At 39.2% G+C, this 18,524-nt stretch overlaps 2 protein-coding genes across 2 annotated transcripts in view; both read left to right on the top strand.

Moving 5' to 3' along the window:
• Nucleotides 1-4,598: 4,598 nt before the first annotated feature.
• Nucleotides 4,599-15,927, top strand: LOC123977271. Its single transcript, XM_046059839.1, has 8 exons — nt 4,599-4,701; nt 4,782-4,870; nt 4,990-5,051; nt 12,747-12,868; nt 12,995-13,207; nt 15,126-15,332; nt 15,499-15,615; nt 15,697-15,927. The coding sequence occupies exons 1-8, from the start codon at nt 4,668-4,670 to the stop codon at nt 15,885-15,887; spliced, it is 1,035 nt and encodes a 344-aa protein (XP_045915795.1). The 5' UTR covers nt 4,599-4,667; the 3' UTR covers nt 15,888-15,927.
• A 1,136-nt stretch (nt 15,928-17,063) lies between these two features.
• LOC123977270 (adhesion G-protein coupled receptor F1-like) overlaps nt 17,064-18,524 on the top strand; it is a 6,529-nt gene continuing 5,068 nt past the window's right edge. Inside the window, exons 1-2 of the mRNA XM_046059838.1 lie at nt 17,064-17,195; nt 17,296-17,692. Coding sequence (XP_045915794.1) covers nt 17,190-17,195; nt 17,296-17,692 — 403 coding nt within the window. The 5' untranslated portion in view covers nt 17,064-17,189. The remainder of the gene's footprint in view (nt 17,196-17,295; nt 17,693-18,524) is intronic.

Below are 18,524 nucleotides of genomic sequence, written 5' to 3'. Positions count from 1 at the left end.
TATTTAATTAAAAGCTATGGTAAAAAGAAAAGTCTTCAGTCTTAATTTAAAAGAACTGACAGTTTCAGCAGACCTGCAGTTATCTGGAAGTTTGTTCCAGATATACGGAGCATAATAACTGAATGCTGCTCCTCCTTGTTTAGATTTGACCATTTTGTGCTTTATAAACTAACAGCAGGATTTTGAAATCAATTCTTTGACATACAGGAAGCCATTGTAAAGACCTCAGAACTGGAGTGATGTGATCCACCTTTTTGGTCTTAGTGAGGACACGAGCAGCAGCGTTCTGAATCAGCTGCAGCTGTCTGATGGATTTCTTAGGGAGCCCTGTAAGGAAACCGTTACAATAGTCGAGTCGACTGTCTAGTAATATGTTGTGGTTGACCGTGTCGAATGCAGCACTGAGTTCCAATAATACTAAGACTGAAATTCTGCCACTGTCAGTGTTTAAATTGATGTCATTGAAGACCTTAACAAGAGCCGTCTCAGTGCTGTGGTGTGGTCGAAAACCTGACTAGAAGACATCAAAACAGTTATTTAGTTCCAAGAAAGCACTAAGCTGTAGAAAAACAGCTTTTTCAATGATTTTACTTAAAAATGGGAGATTTGATATGGGCCTGTAATTGCTCATTAGTGACCTGCTCTTTTTTAAGAGTGGCTTAATGACTGCAGTTTTCAGGGCCTATGGGAAAAAACCTGAGAGGAGAGACATGTTGACAATTTGTAGTAGATCTGAGGCCATGTATTTAGAAACATATTTGAAAAAACCTGTTGGCAGAATATCAAGGCAGTATGAGGAGGATTTCAGATGTTGTATTCTGTCCTCCAGGTTTTTATGGTTAATAGAATCAAATTGTCTCATGCTATATGAATTGTTTGAAAATGGACACAGGGACAAGACATATCCTGTTACTGACATGGAGGCACTGATTGCTTGTCTAATTGTTTGAAATCTGTCTGTGAAGAAGGAAGGAAATTCATTGCAGGCCCTGGTGGATAGAAGTTCAGAGGCTACAGACACAGGAGGGTTGGTTAGCCTGTCGACAGTAGCAAACAGGGCACGCGCATTATTAGTGTTTTTGGTGATGATGTCAGAGAAGAAGGACTGCCTTGCATTTCTCAGCTCTAAATTATAAATGCAAAGTCTCTCTTTATAGATGTCATAATGAACCTGGAGATTTGTTTTCCGCCACCTGCTATCAGCTTTTCGATACTCTCTTTTTTGAGTTCTAACCAGCGTGGCATTTCTCCATGGAGATCTTCTCTTACCAGAGACCACCTTCACCTTGGCTGGTGCAATGGCATCAATAACATTTGTAATTTTAGACCTGAAATTATCTACAAGCTCATTGACTGAGGCCCGTGAGAGGGCGGGTGTTGAGGAGAAAGCCTCAATAAATTTTTCACTAGTGTTTTCAGTGATATGCCGTTTTGTGATCACCTCTGTTTTAACATTTGTGTGCACGCAGATAGCACTCTCAAAGAAAACACAGGAATGATCAGAGAAAGCAACATCAGTCACCACAACCTTGGAAATGTCCAGACCCTTGGAGATGACCAAGTCCAAAGTGTGCCCCTTATTGTGCGTGGGCTTTGTCACATGTTGAGTCAGTCCATAATTATCAAGAACACAACACAGTCCTTTAGTCCCTCTGTCCTGGGGGTTGTCAACATGGATGTTAAAATCACCAACAATAACCACACAGTCAAAGTCAATACAGATTAAAGACAGCAGAGCACCAAAGTCATCAAAAAAGTTTGCACAGTATTTAGGGGGCCTGTAGATATTTAGAAAATTAGCTTGAGAAGAGGAACTCAGCTGAAGAGCCACATATTCAAAAGGAGCAAAATTCCCATAAGACATCTTTTTGCATCGGAGGGGGTCATTAAACAAAATGGCAACTCCACCTCCTCTCTTACGCACTCTAGCTTCACTCATAAAACTGAAGTTGGGAGGGGTAGACTCGATAAGGACAGCTGCACTGTTGGTCCAACCAAGTTTCAGTTAAAAACCTGAAATTAAGATTGTGAGTGATAATAAAATCATTGATTAAAAATGTTTTTCCTGCCAAAGACCTAATGTTTAACAAAGCAAATTTTAGTGTGTTAAAAACATTATCTGGCCCACTTTTTTCAACAGGCTGCGGCTGACGAGGAATTAATACTAAATTTGCAGGATCTGTTGAGTGCTTCCTGTTTCTTAACACATTCACCGTGCTCTTTCTGTTACCTATCAAGACAGGGATGGAGAAGACTACCAGCACTCTGGGCCCCGGCTTGTCCTGGGAAGAGTCATTTGTGCTATTTTCCTTGTAGCCTGGACCCAGCACATATCAGACAGAGCTTACTGGGCTTTTTCGCCATTGCGGAGCAGGAAGGCGGGTTGTGCGCTGTATTTGTGACACGTGTCAAACCTGGAGGACTTGTTGGAGGTGGACCGTGAGGGGGGTTTAGGGTAGAGAAAATGGGAGTGGAGCGAGGGAAGGTGCGTGGAGTAAATTTGGTCCCAGCTCTAACCAGGTCTTCCATGTGATCAGTGAAGTCCAAAAGGGGGAAGAGGGGAGAAAGGGTGTCTGGAGATAAGGGTGAACTAGATGGGAATTGGGGGGGTAGAGATGGTGAATTCTCACTGTTGGTTTTCAGTGAGGGAGGTGGAGTCTCTTCCTCTTGGCTCAGATGTCTCCCGTGATCAGAGCTCTCTTCCGGCGGGGGCTGAGGTGGCTCTCCTTCAAGGTTTCTGGCGTGTTGTGTTATGTCTTCTTCTTGTTTAGTTTCCTCTTGTCTCTTGTCCTTGGCAGAGGGAACAGATGAGTGACGCAGAAAGTAAAACAGGTTGGAGCTGAACAATTTTACTCCTGACTTGTTAGGCGAAGTCCATCTGCCTTAAAAAGATTCGGATTGGCGGTATAGGGCCACCTCAGCATTCAAAGAGTTGACTGTGTTCAACAGATTATTAAAGTCCTCTTTCAACACTTCAGACTGTTGCTTCACAACATCATTGGTCCCGATGTGCAGTATGATGTTTTTCACAGTAGGATGTTCAGCCACGATATGCAGGATTCTTTCTGCCAAGTCAGACACCGTATCCTTCGGAAAACAGAGTATTTTGGTGTTCTTACTGCACATGCTTCTTACGTCGTTTACAGCAGCGTCACCCACAATCAGAGTTTGAGGCCCAGTCGTTAGCTTTCCCTGCAGCCTTTTACTTTCTGATTTACTCTCAGTCCTTACCCTTCTGTGTGAGGATGGGATGTTATCCAGGTCATCAGATGGAGATCCAGGGTCCTGCAATAGTGGTGAAAATCTGTTCTGCTGTTGCACACTCGGTTGATGGGGAGGTTTGTTGCTGACTCTCCCTTTCACAGCTGTCCACGGCTGTGTCCTACTAAGAACAGGGTTTGAAGAGGCATTTTGCCTGGATGATAATTCAGGCCAGCCAGTCGCATCACAAATCTCAGGGCGCTGGGTTCTGCCTGTTACTCGTCCTCCCATTTCCCCAGGAAATGATTTACTCTTAGACTTTGCACCAAAGCGTTCCAGGGAGGACTCCCACTTTCAGATTTATTACCCAGTACACAGGCCTCCTGCTTCTTGGTAGTCTTGTTGGTGCTAATTAGCCGTGTGTTATCATGTTAGCTTGTTAGCAAGTGGTGTCATAATCCATTCACTTCCACATTCACTTCTAACCTGTGGATCTTGGTTTCCAGCACAGTAATTTTCTGTAGAAGTTTGTAGAAGTCGTCCGTGGAGAAGCGGGGCATCTTGTTGCTAATTGGCATTAGCTATAGCTCCAGTCACTGCAGTAAAGGCTAGTGCTATTGATAGGCCGCACTCGACGAGCACTAAGATCATAAAAGTATGACAAGAGCCTACTTTATCAGTCCCAGTGATTTAAAAGTATCCAAGAGTTGCTGATTTCTAGCAGGGGGGGGGAAAACCAGAGTTTAAGCAAAAGAGTGCAGGCAGAGGCAAGAGCAAGCAGCAAAGCGTCTGCACTGTAAGAAAGCAGGAAGTATGAGACAGAATAGTTGTGATCCATTCATTGTTGATTAAAATAGAATTTATTGTCCTATGCAGAAAAACATGATGTATTAATTTAATCTCTAATGTTGCTCCACAGATATCACATTGTGTCCAACTCCATCTCCTGGTATGAGACAAATTTTGCTTGTTTGAATGGATACAGTTAAACAGAGTATAGTTGGAAAATCTACAGAATGTATTGATTTAAAAGAAAATTTATTGATGCCAAGTATTGCAGAATACTTAGATTGACATAATTCAGGATGACATCACTGCAGAAAGTAACAGTTTTGTGAATACTGTGTATGATGGTCGTTTTTTTTTATTCTTCTTCTTTTACAGCAACAAACACAACAACACCGACCACAGCAGCAAACACACCAACACCGACCACAGAAACAAACATAACAACACCAACCACAGCAGCAAACACACCAACACCGACCACAGAAACAAACATAACAACACCGACCACAGCAACAACACCAATCACAGCAGCAAACACAACAACACCGACCACAGCAACAACACCAACCACAGCAGCAAACACAACAACACCGACCACAGCAGCAAACACAACAACACCGACCACAGCAGCAAACACAACAACACCGACGACTACACTACCCAGCACAACTACAACAATGCCAATGATGACAACACCACCACCACCAAAGGGTATTACACATAGAATATGTGAATGAAGTTATGTATCTCATGAAAGTGCTTCTTTGTGATGACAATTGTTTAAATTTTAGTGAAGACCTTGACGTTCACCATGGACCTGGTTTACGATTCTACATACAATAACCCGGAAAACGAGGTTTACAAAAACACTAATAACACTGTAAGTCTTGATGTGTCAATAAGTTTTGTCCCAATGTTCTTATATGAATTTATGTGATGTTTGATCCTGATGTAACTGTAGAACTGATTACAAGAAGGCTATGTCACTGTTTCAAACAGATTCAAGAACAATGTAAGGCGCACATCTCAACTCTAGTATCAGTCAACATCAATGGCTTCAAGTAAGTCAAAATTTTCTTTTTATTTTACTGATGATGTTTTGACAGTTTGACTTACGGGCATTTTTTGGGGTGCCCGTCAGGTTTCTCTCCTGACATGTAAGAAATTGTACATTTTAACCCACCAAATGTCACAAAGGGTACATATATTATACTATGGACCCTCAAATTGAATTCAATACCCCTTGCACAATACTGAAACTACAACTAAGCTATAAAATGCAACAAAAACAGTTCATAAATCAAAAGTCCTCAGTAGCAAAAAAGTTGCACATCAAAGTTGCTCGTTACACATCTTTTTTAGCTGTAGCGGCTGCAGTGTTGGTCAATGTACCACTCCATGCTAAATTTTGTTTTGTTTTGTTTGTGCAGATATTTGGGGGTTCACAGATGATGAATCCTATTACAGTTTGTTTTCAAATGCTAACATTGAGCGCTAAAAGCTGAAGTCACATTGTCAAAACAGTTCACATAGTCAGCGAAACAGAAGTGTATGTAGACCAAAAACTGTGAATCATTGTTCCAAAATTCACTAGCTGCAAAACACTATATATTTGCAGCACAATTTTCAAATGCTAACACAATGTCTCCAAAACTGTTAAACACACTTTCAAAAAGGAATGTCCTGCAGTTCTGCACTAACCATATTGAGACAATCTTAGCAGAATATTTACAGTAAATTTTATGTTTGCGTCTAGAGTGTAAAGCAGGAAATGTGCTTGTATTTTAGCAGACTTTGTTCAGGGGGTTGGAACATGAATTACAGGTTTGGGTCATTGTGTGTCGAGTACCAGTGGAACATTTTTCTCAATCTCTTTGGCGTCAAATGACTATTAAACTTTGTCAAACTATAGGACTGTGTATATGAACATTAGCTCAGTTGTCCACTGCACTGAGTAAGCCTTGCGGATCAAAATACTTTGCATTTGTTTACTATTTAATTATATTTATCTCAAATGCAATTATACACACGTTCATTGTGTAAATCCCTACCCGCTTACAGATTTTTTCAGTTGCTAACCTGCGTTGATCAAAACTGAAGTCACATTATTAAAACTCTTCACAGTCAAAAACTCTTCAGTCAGCGAAACAGAAGCGTATGTGGACCAAACTGTGAATCATTTTTCATTGCTTTCACACAAAATGCATTCAATGACAACTTTCTCCAAAATCCATGAACTCTTTTCTCATTACGACATCACCACCTTATGTAATGCCTGCACATTGTTAGCGTTTTGTAGGTCAGTGTGTTATGAGTGAGATCATGCGCTTTCTGAGTAAGAATTGTTGCCAGTGTTTAGGTTGAAAGAGTTTATTTTGAGACTTGTATGAAGTGTTTTGGGGGTTAAGTGACTTTTGCAGGTGAGATTAACTTTTCAAGATGCATGTTGGTAATGGAGACTGTGTGAAAGTGGCTTTAGTTTCAATGCATCTGTAGCATGTCTAAACTACATATGAATTTTAATAAATTTATGAGAATACCCAATTATGAATTTTAATATTCAGAAATATTAATCTATAAATCTCTCATTTTGCGGGGCACCACCAGAGTTTTTATTTGTCCTAGAGTCTCCGGACCTCTAGGTAGCTTTTAATAATTATACAATTATTCACCAGTGATCAGTTAGAAGATAATCGCTCAATTATCTTAAATCAATCAGTCAGTATAATATCTAAAGGGTATATTCTCTTGACAGGGACTTAGAAGTAGGCAATACACACAATTCCTTGATTACAGTGAATTTATTAACTAACTAAGGTGATATAAAAAGGTGGTTAAATACATCGGAGAAATAAACAATGGCTAAACAATGAGAATGGAGGTTCAATTGTGGGAGGATTTGACTCATACGGCAACTAATGACTGCAATTGGATAATAACTCAGTTAAATTTGTCTAGGGGTTTAAGGATTACATATGCTGGACTAAAGATAAATGGATTAACAACTATTGGACGTCACTGATCACAGAATGTAGGGTTTTGGTCTTACTGCTTGTGTTTCTTCGCGCCGGGTTGCTGGTAAACGGCCTCGCACTGGCAGAGTCCGTGCGTTCTCGTTTAGGACAGCTTGAAGCTGTCGGCCAGTCGCTTTCTCTGCCAGGGAATTTCTCCGGGGGTCCGTCTCTGGGAGGCTTATTGAAGAAACTTGCAGTGGGGGGCCTTCCCAACCCTGTCTCGGGTCAGGTTTAAGTTGTCCTTTGTTATGCTGGCGAGACCACGTGGCTTGGTCTGATCTCGGTGAAGTTAGCTCGACGAATAAAGTTTAAAAGAACTTAAAAGGTTATCATTTCAGAATAATGGCATGTAATACTTATTTTGTACACTTGAGGGAGCTCAGGTTACATGATGACATCTTAGATTAATCCAAAACAATCTTCTCAGGAGCTGGAAAATTTAGTTATTTTGCCTTAAATTCAAGCTGGTAATTAATAGAGTATAGTATGACATTTCTTTTATCATCATTTCTAAAGGTGTTGTCAGAAAGCATTGTGAACAAGCATTGGTTACACATAAAATGAAGGAGTGTCCTTAACCTTGCTGAAAATTAAAACACTGCAAAAGTAACTTATTTAGATTCTTTTCAGCAATAATATCAACAACAGATAGCAACATGGTAACATAACTACTCAAATAGAGGCAGCGCCACTACTAACTTAGCAAGGATTATTATTTGAAGAGAAAAGTTTATAATGAAATATTTTTAGCTCAAGAAGGCAGGAGTTGTGTCTCCTTTTCGCATATCCTGGCTTATCATGTTTGCACATCAATCTTTGTTTGCATAAGGGAGTTCAGGTCTGTGTCTCTGATGTGAGTTCCTCATCTAGGCGTGAAAAAAGAGATCTCTTTGATGAGGTAATGAAACACAGAGCAAGGATAGTTGTCACGGTTACATGTGTGGGGCGGTGGGGCAGTTTAGGGTTTAGTGCCCCCTTTTAAGAAGAGTTCTGATAGGCTGTTCAGGGAAATGCTAATTGCTGGTCAATGTCCCTTTTGTCAGTTTAACAGTCAGGCACCGCGTTATCAGGCTGCGGAATCAAAGGTGCCAGTTTTACTATCAGGCTGCTCAGGAATAGCACTTAGGGAAAGCGACCTTTCCATCCCCCTTCTGTTGGGGTCTCTTCAGCCGTCTGTAGAGGGTTGATAATCAAATCCCCTCCTTTCTTCCCACCAGAGAGAGAGGAATAATTTTGAGTAGTCCAAATTTATTTAATATAAAATGCCCAAATCCACACTGTCGGTTCACTACACATCTTAGCAATTCTTCACAATTTAGAGCCACTGTTAATAAGCAACTGTTTTCTAATTTAGCTGACAGGTAAAACTCATGACCAATCAGTTCTCAAATACATTTATACAACAAGGGTAAGACTCAGGGTTACAGCTGTGGAAAATGGAGCATGCAAGAGACCGACAGGGGAAAGAGTCTGCCCATGCAAGAGAAAGAGGCATTAGAGTGCGTGGTGGCATGGTGAGGGGGAGAGTAGGATAGAAAGGGGGTACAGAGGACAAGGAAGAGCCAGAGAAAGGCAAAGACCCAGAGAAATCTCAAATGTCATACAGGCAACAATTATAGACCATGTAATCAACCATGGCAAAGTATGACAGAGGCTGGTCGGAGAGTGCAGCCTAATCTGGGCCTAACAAATCATCATTTATATAATGCTCCCTGTTGTTAGTGTTTTTTAGGTTAGTGTGTTGAGTGATAATGTCTTTCTGAGTGTGAATTGTTGCCAGTGTTTGGTCAAGTTTATTTTGAGAGTGTTTTTGGAGGTTTGAATTACTTTTAGAGGTGAGATTAAAGGGATATTATGCGACTCTGCAGAGAGTTTGTTGATAAACTCATGAACGCGAATTGCCTTGGTAACCAGTCCTCCTCTGCTATAATATAGCAAAATCCACAGCGTCTGTTATGGCTTGTTGTTAGCCTCAATAAGAGGGCATGTTCTAGCAGTACTGTAGAAGGTGTGACAACAAGCCTGACATTATTTAAATATGTATTGAAGCAAAATACTTTTCTAAGCCTAAATCTAATAAAGATACGGAGTCTAGTTTATTTATCGGTAGGATTATCAAGAGGAACTTCAACAGTTACAATTAGTGAACAAAGATCATCAAACAAACAATATGTGTAAGCTCACAAATGAAGCATCCAAAACACAACAGAGTAAAAACCTAGAGTTATTAGAAATGGTTTGTATAAGAATACAGTGACTGTAAAGAGTTGGGAAGCACAGGAGCTTCTGTTCATCTCCAGAGCCAAAGTCAAAGCTAACTTTGGGGCTAACCTCCTTCACTTTATTCAACAGTTAGCAGCAACACATAGGAGCTCCTCTTTAGTCCTGAGAAGCTGCAGTCTTTATTCACCGGTCACTGTAACTTCTGCTGTACATTTACTGCTGAACAACCCTTACTGCTGACCTTTTTCTCTCTATTAGAATAGTAATAGTAATAGTAATAGGAAATAGTTCACACGCCTATTTCTCCTCTTCGGCACACATACTGATCGCTGCGGCTAAGCTAACAAAGCTAACCAGCTGGGATCATCAATAACATGACAACAGACAGACAAGACTGTAATACTGAAGCTGTCGTTTATGTGGAACAGCAAAGCTAACGTTAGTCACCTTTCCAGCAGAAACAGAGCAACCTCAGCATCGGTTTTCATTCCTTTCTAATCGCGTAGATTTATCACAGATGTTAACACGTGTCTTCCCCTCGCCTGGTCATATAACTTGTCTCAGACCTTTCCCTCTGTGGCTGTTTCTCAGTCATCTTCACAGCTAAAATCCCATAAAAAGTCCAGCATGTTCGAACGTACTGCTGTTTGTTTACATTCTGTTTCGTGTTGGTAAAGCAGACTGTGTGAAGCGTTTTGAAAAAGTGGGTTCAGTTTTGACCAATGCGCGTTAGAAATTGAAAAAACAACGTAACCTAGGTGATCGTCTTATTTTTTCTCTAGCACCACCAGCAGGTCAAGGTCATTATGGTCAAATGCAATTTCTTTTGTGCAATATCTTCTTGAGGGATTGGCACAAAACATACAGACATTTGTGGTTCCGACATGATGTATCTTAATGACTTTGACGACCGTTTAACTTATCCTTTAAGGTTGACATTAGTGATGTGCGATACCACTTAATTCCTATCCGATCCAATACCAAGTAATACCCAGGCTGGTATTGCCGATACCAATTCCAATGCTTTTTACATATTTTATTTCTAGTTTAATGTGACCTCCCCCCTCCCGTTTCTGCATTTATGAGAGAAATAAGGAGTGGGCTGTAGCCTTACCAATTCAAAATAATAGCTGCATAATGACAAGACATCAAACTACTGTCATATTCTTTAGTTATAATCAAAATATCCTGCTCAGAACTGGTGCTTCATAACATCACCCTATTATTGTGACAGACCTCAGATGTTTAGCGAAGCTTGTGGTGTTGCCAAAGTATTTCACTGTCTTTGCACACACATCACACAGCCTCATTATTACCAGACGTGACTGTTTTTACAATCAGGCAGAGTCAGTATTCAATCACGGGAAATGTAAAGGGCTGCAGCAGCTCACTTCAAAGAAGCTCTGTCACAGAAGCCGCAGCGCAAGCATGACTTTGACAGGCGGAAGGAAAAGTAGTTCCTATCAACCGAGTATAATTAGACCATCCTGATGACAGTAAGATACTTCTGATAAAACACACACTCACTCCAAATGACGATCCTTTTATATGAGTATCAATCCTAGAGTAGGAAATGTTGATATCAGAAATATCCATACTTTAGGATTGATCCGCAGATCACTAGTTGACATTTGTGATTTTGAATAAAAATGTATCAAAAGCTTTTGGATTGCCATTATGCCAATTATACCAAATACCTACCTGCCATTCCCATCAGCCTCAACTGGACTTTGTGTTTAGTTCTAATTAGAAAACGTTAAGATGCTTAATAAGATACATTTTGTTATGAATTAGCACTATATAAATAGAACTGAATTAAATAAAGAATACACCTGCTCAACATCTGAACTGTTAGTATGGCCATCGTAAGCATGTTGGCATTATTGATGTGGTTAGCATGCAAGGTAGAATTTAGCTCAAAGCACCACTGTGCCGCCACAAAGAGCTATGGGTTCATCTCAAACTGGTCTTAGCTGAGGTGGCTTTATAAGCAGCTAAGTTAAATATGCCCAAAGTCAAATAGGGCACCATATAAAAATGTTTGAATGAACTGACTCTGGCCCTTTTATCTATTGAAGCTTCTGATTGGTGTGTTATCAATTATGACTCCTTGTGTTTCCACCTGGGTAGCTGTGTGCTAATTGAGCACAACCTATTCTGACTTGAGTGAACAATATTGAATGTTAGTGTTCTCTCAATGACCACATGATTTGGAAATGAGAAATGAAGGGATTTGTGTATAGAGTTTAGGGAAATGGCTGTGCTTTTTGAAAAATGGAGTTATTGTGTTTAGGCAATTGAGAAAAACTGTAATTACTCCAAGCCTGTAAGCTGCTGAAAGCTTTCAGTACCTAACTGGAATAATGAACTAACTAACTGAAAGAACAACAGAGGATAATCTTAGGGTATTTACAAGTTGTTTTAAAATCCAAAAAGTGGTTATAGCCCCTAACAAGCGCACCAAAATGAGCGTCAGCAAAAGTTATCTGGTTTTCAAAGAACACTGACTGAACTGTAGTGATAATTGGGCTAATTCATAATGATGATATTATTATTATTATTGTTGTTGTTGTTGTTGTTGTTGTTGTTAGGGTTAGGGTAATTATTATTTATATTTTTATATATTATAACACTTAAAAAAACATGTTACATGGTGTTTTACAAAGACATACAGAGAACAAGAGAAATTACCTGATAAAGAATGAATAAATGTTGAATTGATACAGTAATAATGATAAGTCCTCGCGACCCTGTACGCAGGATAAGCGGTTGACGATGGATGGATGGATGGATAATGATAAGTGAGGAATGAATTAAAACACAGTAAAAAACGATAACAGGTTATAAGTAATGTTGCTTGTGGTTCTCTTCGCCTCAGAAACCTTTTCACATGATGACCACAACAATAGAAACGACAAATGTAAACAGTTGAACATTTTTTATTTCTTTGTGTACTGTACAATACAACATAACAAACAACAAATTAAATTGCCCCAGCATTCTGTCATTGGTCTGGGACAAGCCAGTGATTATTTTCCTCCCCCTCCTAATCTTCCTTCACCTCTTCTTCCTCTCCCTACTGCTCTTTCTCTTCCTCCTCTCCAGTGTCCCGGACATTTTCCTTCACGTCTCTCTGGATCCATTTTTATCTGTCTATTGAAGCTTCTGATTGGTGTGTTATCAATAATGACTCTTTGTCTTTCCAACTGGGTAGTTGCGTGGTACTTGAGCTGTGCTCAAGCTTGTTCCCTCTCTCTCACTCCCTCATTTCCCTATCTCAACTGTCCTATCTGCCCCAAAAAATATTTAAAAACACAGAGAAATTTAAGGTTTGATAAGATTGATAATAGGTGAGAATGATATTTCATTAGGGCGAAACAAGTAACCATACAGTGGTTTTGAAAGACCTATTTGTAAGTGGTTAATGGTTAACATCAAGTTTAAAGAGCAGATATAACATGAACTACATTATAAATGCTTGTGATTGTATTTTCATTGGCATTCATTTCTGTATTACAGGAGTGGAAGCACCATCGTTGACTATACTATAAGAGCAAACTCTATAAATGTTGCGGAAATTGATGCAGTAACATCAGGGGTATTTATACAGCTGGGAAAAATATACCCTGTGATACTTGACGGTGAGTTTAACACAATTTTTGACATAATGAGACACAAAATTTTTTAATATTCACATGAACATTGCTTGTCATGTCAGGAATATCTGATGATTGTATAATAATTGTCTGACTTTTGTATTTTTAAAGGCCCACTAACGATTCAGCCATCTTTCATAACTTTTGGGGAGAGTGTGACTATGACATGTGGCCCTCCTCCAGCGAATCTCAGTTTCGTTACCAGCTGGACTGCAGAGTGGACACGTGACGGCAATCCAATACCCAAAGATAGTGCACACGTCCAGTCACTTAATAAAGATGTAGCAACCTTAACTGTGACCAATTTTTTTAGCGCTGACGAAGGTAAGAAATAGAGACAGTATGGTGCAGTCAAGAACTTATTTGTATTTCTGTCCAGGGAGAAATTTAAAAATATATATATATATTTACAATGCAAATGCTGTTTGGGACTTTTCTCCTTGTGCTCTGACCTGAGCGAATACAGTACCCTGATTGGCTTGAGGGCAATATTTGTCTTACAGTGTAAACAGAAACCTACACTGTCTCCATTGTTTTGCCTGTCTCACCAATGCCAAAAAAATATCAGGTCATGGTAATATTTGAGGCTGAAATGATTCATAGATCTAAAATGTTAATTCTTGCATCTTTTTTTTTTTGCTAACTGTAACCCTAACTTGAAACCACAAGTTAATTAGGATCATACAGGTTGAAATGCATAGAGGGCAGAGAAATTATTTTCCTAATGACTGAAGCCTGTCAACCTTCCATTCTGCAGAACGGGGAAAAGCCATTACAGATTTTTACAACTGTTTACACGTTTCATGTCTTTTTTCAAAACTCTACACACAATTCCCAAAATTGCTCACACAAAATGCAAAATGCCTCATATGTCCTTCAAAATGAAACACTGCGTTCAAAATGCCAGAAACACATCCAAAAGATGGCAAACGCTTTTTTCATAATAGTAATTTATAGGATATACCATTTACACACTGTTGTTCTAAATCTAAAGCTCTTCTGTCTTTTATAGGTGTATGTGTACATTTTCATACAATATTCTAGAATGAAAGTAATTTACTAAGAGGTACTGAAAATACACTGTAAACATCAATGCAGTGATGAAATGGAAGATATTTATTTGGCCAAACATTACTGTTGTAACAGAAGCACAGTGTTGTATCCAGCAGCATACAAAAAAAAAACCCCATAAACATATATAAGCCAAAAGTATATTTTTTTACTTTTATTGCTAACAATTAATACTTAATTTACAAAACTGTATTGCTGAAATAACCCTTAGATTGTTGCAACTTGTTCTAATTTTTGAAGTTCTGAAATATGGATACCACTGCAAAGTAAGTCAACTTGGGCTTGACTCTCAGTCCAGCTTCTCTCATTGTTAACTTGTGGTTGATCACATGATCAATAAGTGTGGCCCTGATCTCATCAGTGAAGGCTCTCCTTCCTTCTCTTCTTTGCCCTCATCCTCTTCCTCCTCCTCTTCCAACTTTTCCTCTTTGAACATGTCCTCGTGGTCATCCCCTGCTTCTCCCCTTGCTCTCTGTCCATTGTTGGCACCCATTGTTCAAAACAGATAATCTGACCTTTGACTAGGTCTACTAGATACTAAAGCAGTGATTGGTTAGTGATCAGTTAAGCAGTTAGTGTTTGCACATGTGAGCAGTGGCTATGAAAGCATGTCACTTCCTGTTAGATTTCTGTGTCTTAGCAATGGAAATGTTTTGTAGTGTTTTGAAAAAAGTGTTTTATGCAATTGAAAACTGAGAAATAGCTTATGGTTTTGGAGATTTGAGGTGAGGTTTTGCATTTTTTTGTGAGAGGTTTCATAAATCGTGTGACATGTAAAGAATTTGTGTGTAAGCAGTTGTAAAAAAAAAACTGTAATAGACACGACCCAGTATTTAGTTGTCTGTTACGTTATCATCTATTCAAATTCAGACTCCTTCTCTTGAGATTTTTTAAAACCGAAAAGCTCTCCATTTTAATTAACCAATTTAATTTCAGTTCATGGATACTTTTCAAGTCTTTTTAGTCTCAACTCCAACTCAAAGCGTATAGAAAAAAACATTTGGAAGATGTAGATATTGTTGGTCCCACTATATCACAACCTGAATGCTGATTTAGGTTGATGCCCCCCTTAAAATCTGATGGGGATGTAATCCGATATATTTTTGTATTTGTTTGGCAACACTGTCTTCACATTGATTTGATGTTAATTGATGATCATCTTTAATTTCAGGAGTTTATCAATGTCTGCTGACAGACAGCAGTAAAGGTTTCCTTGGAGTTTTCCGACAGACATCCAACAGCAAAATAACTTTACAAAACACACCCTTGATCCAAGTGGAACCAATCAAAATACAGGTCCAGTGTAATGGTGGAACGACAGTGAAACTGCAGTGTTCTGTCAACAGCCCCTATCAGGTGGAATTTATGGGCAAAATAGGTAAATCTGAATCACAAAAAGCACCAAACAGCAAATCAGCTTTTGGGAAATCTTTTACATTTTACATATACTACAGTATCTGAGATCATGTGTATACATATATAGTATTTTCAGTGAGTGAATGTTGATACTGTTTGTCCAAGGTGAGTTTTTTTTGTATGTTTAGGCCAAACCATCACCCAAGATATTTTGATATCCGACTGTAAAAATCTGGATATCCCTTGTCGAGTGATAAACCATACGGAATATAGCAGCAGTATAACACTGGTGTTTATCCAGCAGGGTAAGTATTGATCCAGACATTAGAGTGTATTATACAATATATATTTTTCCTGTGATTAAAAAAAAAATTCTTTCTTTCTAGAATTTACATGTCGCAATGATCCCGTGTTTGGTAGTGGAACTGATGGTTACATAGCTAATGTTACCTGTGAACCGAACTATGTGGGATCAAAGACAGCAGTTTGTCGGAGCACTGGTAAATGGGAACAACCACAAGACAACTGTGTCCTGCAAGTTGTCCAGGACCTGCTCGAGCAGTCTCAGGTGACCTAGTTTAATGGTGGATTTACTGATTTTGGGCCCTTAGCACTCTGGCCTCTGTCATGTCTCTTTTTCATCCTTTCTCTGATTTAAATGGTTAGTCTAGGCCAGGGGTATTCAATTACAATTCAAAGAGGTCCAGTTAAAGAAAATTTCCCTTCTTCTTGCGTTATCACTCAGTACCATAATGTATAGCTGTATCAACATATGTTTTTAGTCAACAACGGACTGTCAAATCAAATAATATTTCATTCAGTTTTCACATCAAACTGGAGGGATAATAAATAATAACTACTCTAATAATAAATTTTAAATTTAAGTAAACTTTAAATTTTTTGAAAAAAATGAAATAAAAAGTCTTGCTTGAAGTGATGAAGTATAGTCTTAACCAGAAGAGCTGTAATGGCTCCTCTTCTCTTTCATTCCCTCTTACAGAGCTACCAATTTCCTACTTTCTCTTGTTCAGTGAGAAACGTGACCTCTAGTTTGTCCTGCCAGCTATTTACATTCGTTGTGTGTTTCCAAAACATTTCTGGTGAATCTCGCGGACTCGACTCGCAAGCATCGGAATGCACAGATTTGATTGGCTGAGCAGCGTCACATGAGACAATTGAAGCACATGCGATTGGTCTGTGAGTTTCCTGGGCCGCTAAACCAGTACAGTAAATGCTAGAAAAGCTGCGTGGGTTAAAATAGAAATGCTCCAAAATAGAAAGTCTCCATAATAAATCGGCTGTAGTGGTCCGTGATCACTGGTCTAGGCAGTGGTAGATTATGCACTCAGATCTTAATTAACACTTACAGTAATATCACAATGTAAAATCAAAATAAAACACTGGATTAAAAATATTTACTAAGGTAAATGTAGTAACAATTTTTTTTTGTTTTTTAAGTCAATCTTAAGAGTGGAACACTTGAACACTTGGCTGGTCATATGTATTGTGTTGGTAAAATCTAATCAATCAGTCAATCATTTAATCAATCTTCATTTGTATAGCACTTTTCATAGAAAAGCCACATGAAAAGATTGAATCAAATTTGACCACAATTGTTTTTCTACAAACAAAGACTCATGCCATCATTTTAAGGATGCTATATATATGCTGTGTAATGCTGCTGCTTGTTTTCTTTGAATTCTCACAGAACTTGAATGTCATTACATTGCCAATATTTTTGGGAGAACTCAGCTCTGCCACTGTCAACTTGACTGACCAAGTGGTTAACTCTACGGGAACCATTAAGGCCATTGTTCAAATACTCAACAATGTAGCCAATGTTTCATCATCACTAAATATCCCAATAACTAATTCTTCAATGCAGGTATGTGAATTAGTCTGCTGAAGTTTGTACATGTCCTACACAATATGCACATTTCAATACAATATTACATGTACTAATATCTTCTTTCCTTTGAATTTAGGACGTCCTATTAACTGCAGGTGTCCTAACCATAAATGGCTCAAAGACATCATGGGGCTTTCTGAATGGCAACGACACCAGCAACATCAGAGCAACACAAAGCAACAGTGTCAGCTCAGCATTTTTGCAGTCCCTTGAGAATATAACAAGTCGCCTTACCAATGACTCTTTCAATATTGACACACCTTCAATTATCTTGAACAAAACTACATTTACAAACACTTTCATGGCAGACTTTAATTCCTCTGTGGAGATAGACATACCAACGTCTGATGGAAGAAGTAAGTTTATCACTGTGATAACATTTGCCTCAATGGATAATGTGCTCCCTGCAAGAGACAAAGGAAATTCATCCATCTACGTCATCAACGGGAGAGTCGTACTTGTTCAGTCCAGTGGTACCGTCGATAATGTTTCGTTCACATTTGATATTATAAACAATACTCTGGGGAACGCTCAGTGTGTTTTCTGGAACTTCAGCCTCTTCAGTGGTCTCGGGGGATGGGACAATGGGGGCTGCGTGTTGGTATCCAACAACACCAACGTCACCTGCAACTGCAACCACCTGACCTCGTTCTCTATCCTTATGTCACCTAACACCATATTTGACATTGTGTTGGATTACATTACCTACATTGGAGTTGGCATATCTATGGCTTCCTTGGTCATATGCCTCATTATTGAAGCTATCATCTGGAGAAAAATAAGAAGGAACACCACATCTTACTTGCGTCATGTTTCCATTGTGAACATCGCTGTGTCTCTCCTGATTGCCGACATCTGGTTCATTATTGGGGCCGCCATCTCAGATGCAAAGACAGTAAACCAATCAGCATGCACTGCGGCTACATTTTTTATCCATTTTTTCTACCTTGCCCTGTTCTTCTGGATGTTAGCCTCAGCTCTGCTGTTGTTCTACCGCACAGTCAGTGTCTTCGACGGGGGTTTGTCTAAAACATCTATGTTGGCTATTGGATTCTCTCTAGGCTACGGGGGCCCTCTCATCATCGCTGTCATAACTATAGCTGTAACTGCACCCCAAAATGCGTACATCCGAGACGCTGGGGTCTGCTGGCTCAACTGGGATAAATCCCAAGCTCTACTGGCATTTGTGATCCCTGCACTGACAATAGTGGTGATAAACCTGTTAATCCTGCTTGTTGTGATTTACAAAATGTTGAGAAGAAGGGTAGGAGACTCTTCACAAGCAGCTGAAAGACATGTAATGGT

This window comes from Micropterus dolomieu, linkage group LG10 (assembly GCF_021292245.1).
Source record: "Micropterus dolomieu isolate WLL.071019.BEF.003 ecotype Adirondacks linkage group LG10, ASM2129224v1, whole genome shotgun sequence".
Lineage (NCBI taxonomy): Eukaryota > Metazoa > Chordata > Actinopteri > Centrarchiformes > Centrarchidae > Micropterus > Micropterus dolomieu.
Note: the sequence above shows the minus strand (reverse complement) of the source record. Positions and strands in the feature narration are given on the sequence as shown.

Bases quoted from the DNA above. Each gene is read 5' to 3' on its own strand.
- LOC123977271 (XM_046059839.1), top strand. From the start codon at position 4,668: ATGCCAATGATGACAACACCACCACCACCAAAGG. The intron at 4,702-4,781 runs GTATTACACATA...TTTAAATTTTAG, and splicing joins AACACCACCACCACCAAAGG to TGAAGACCTTGACGTTCACC. The intron at 12,869-12,994 runs GTGAGTTTAACA...GTATTTTTAAAG, and splicing joins ATACCCTGTGATACTTGACG to GCCCACTAACGATTCAGCCA.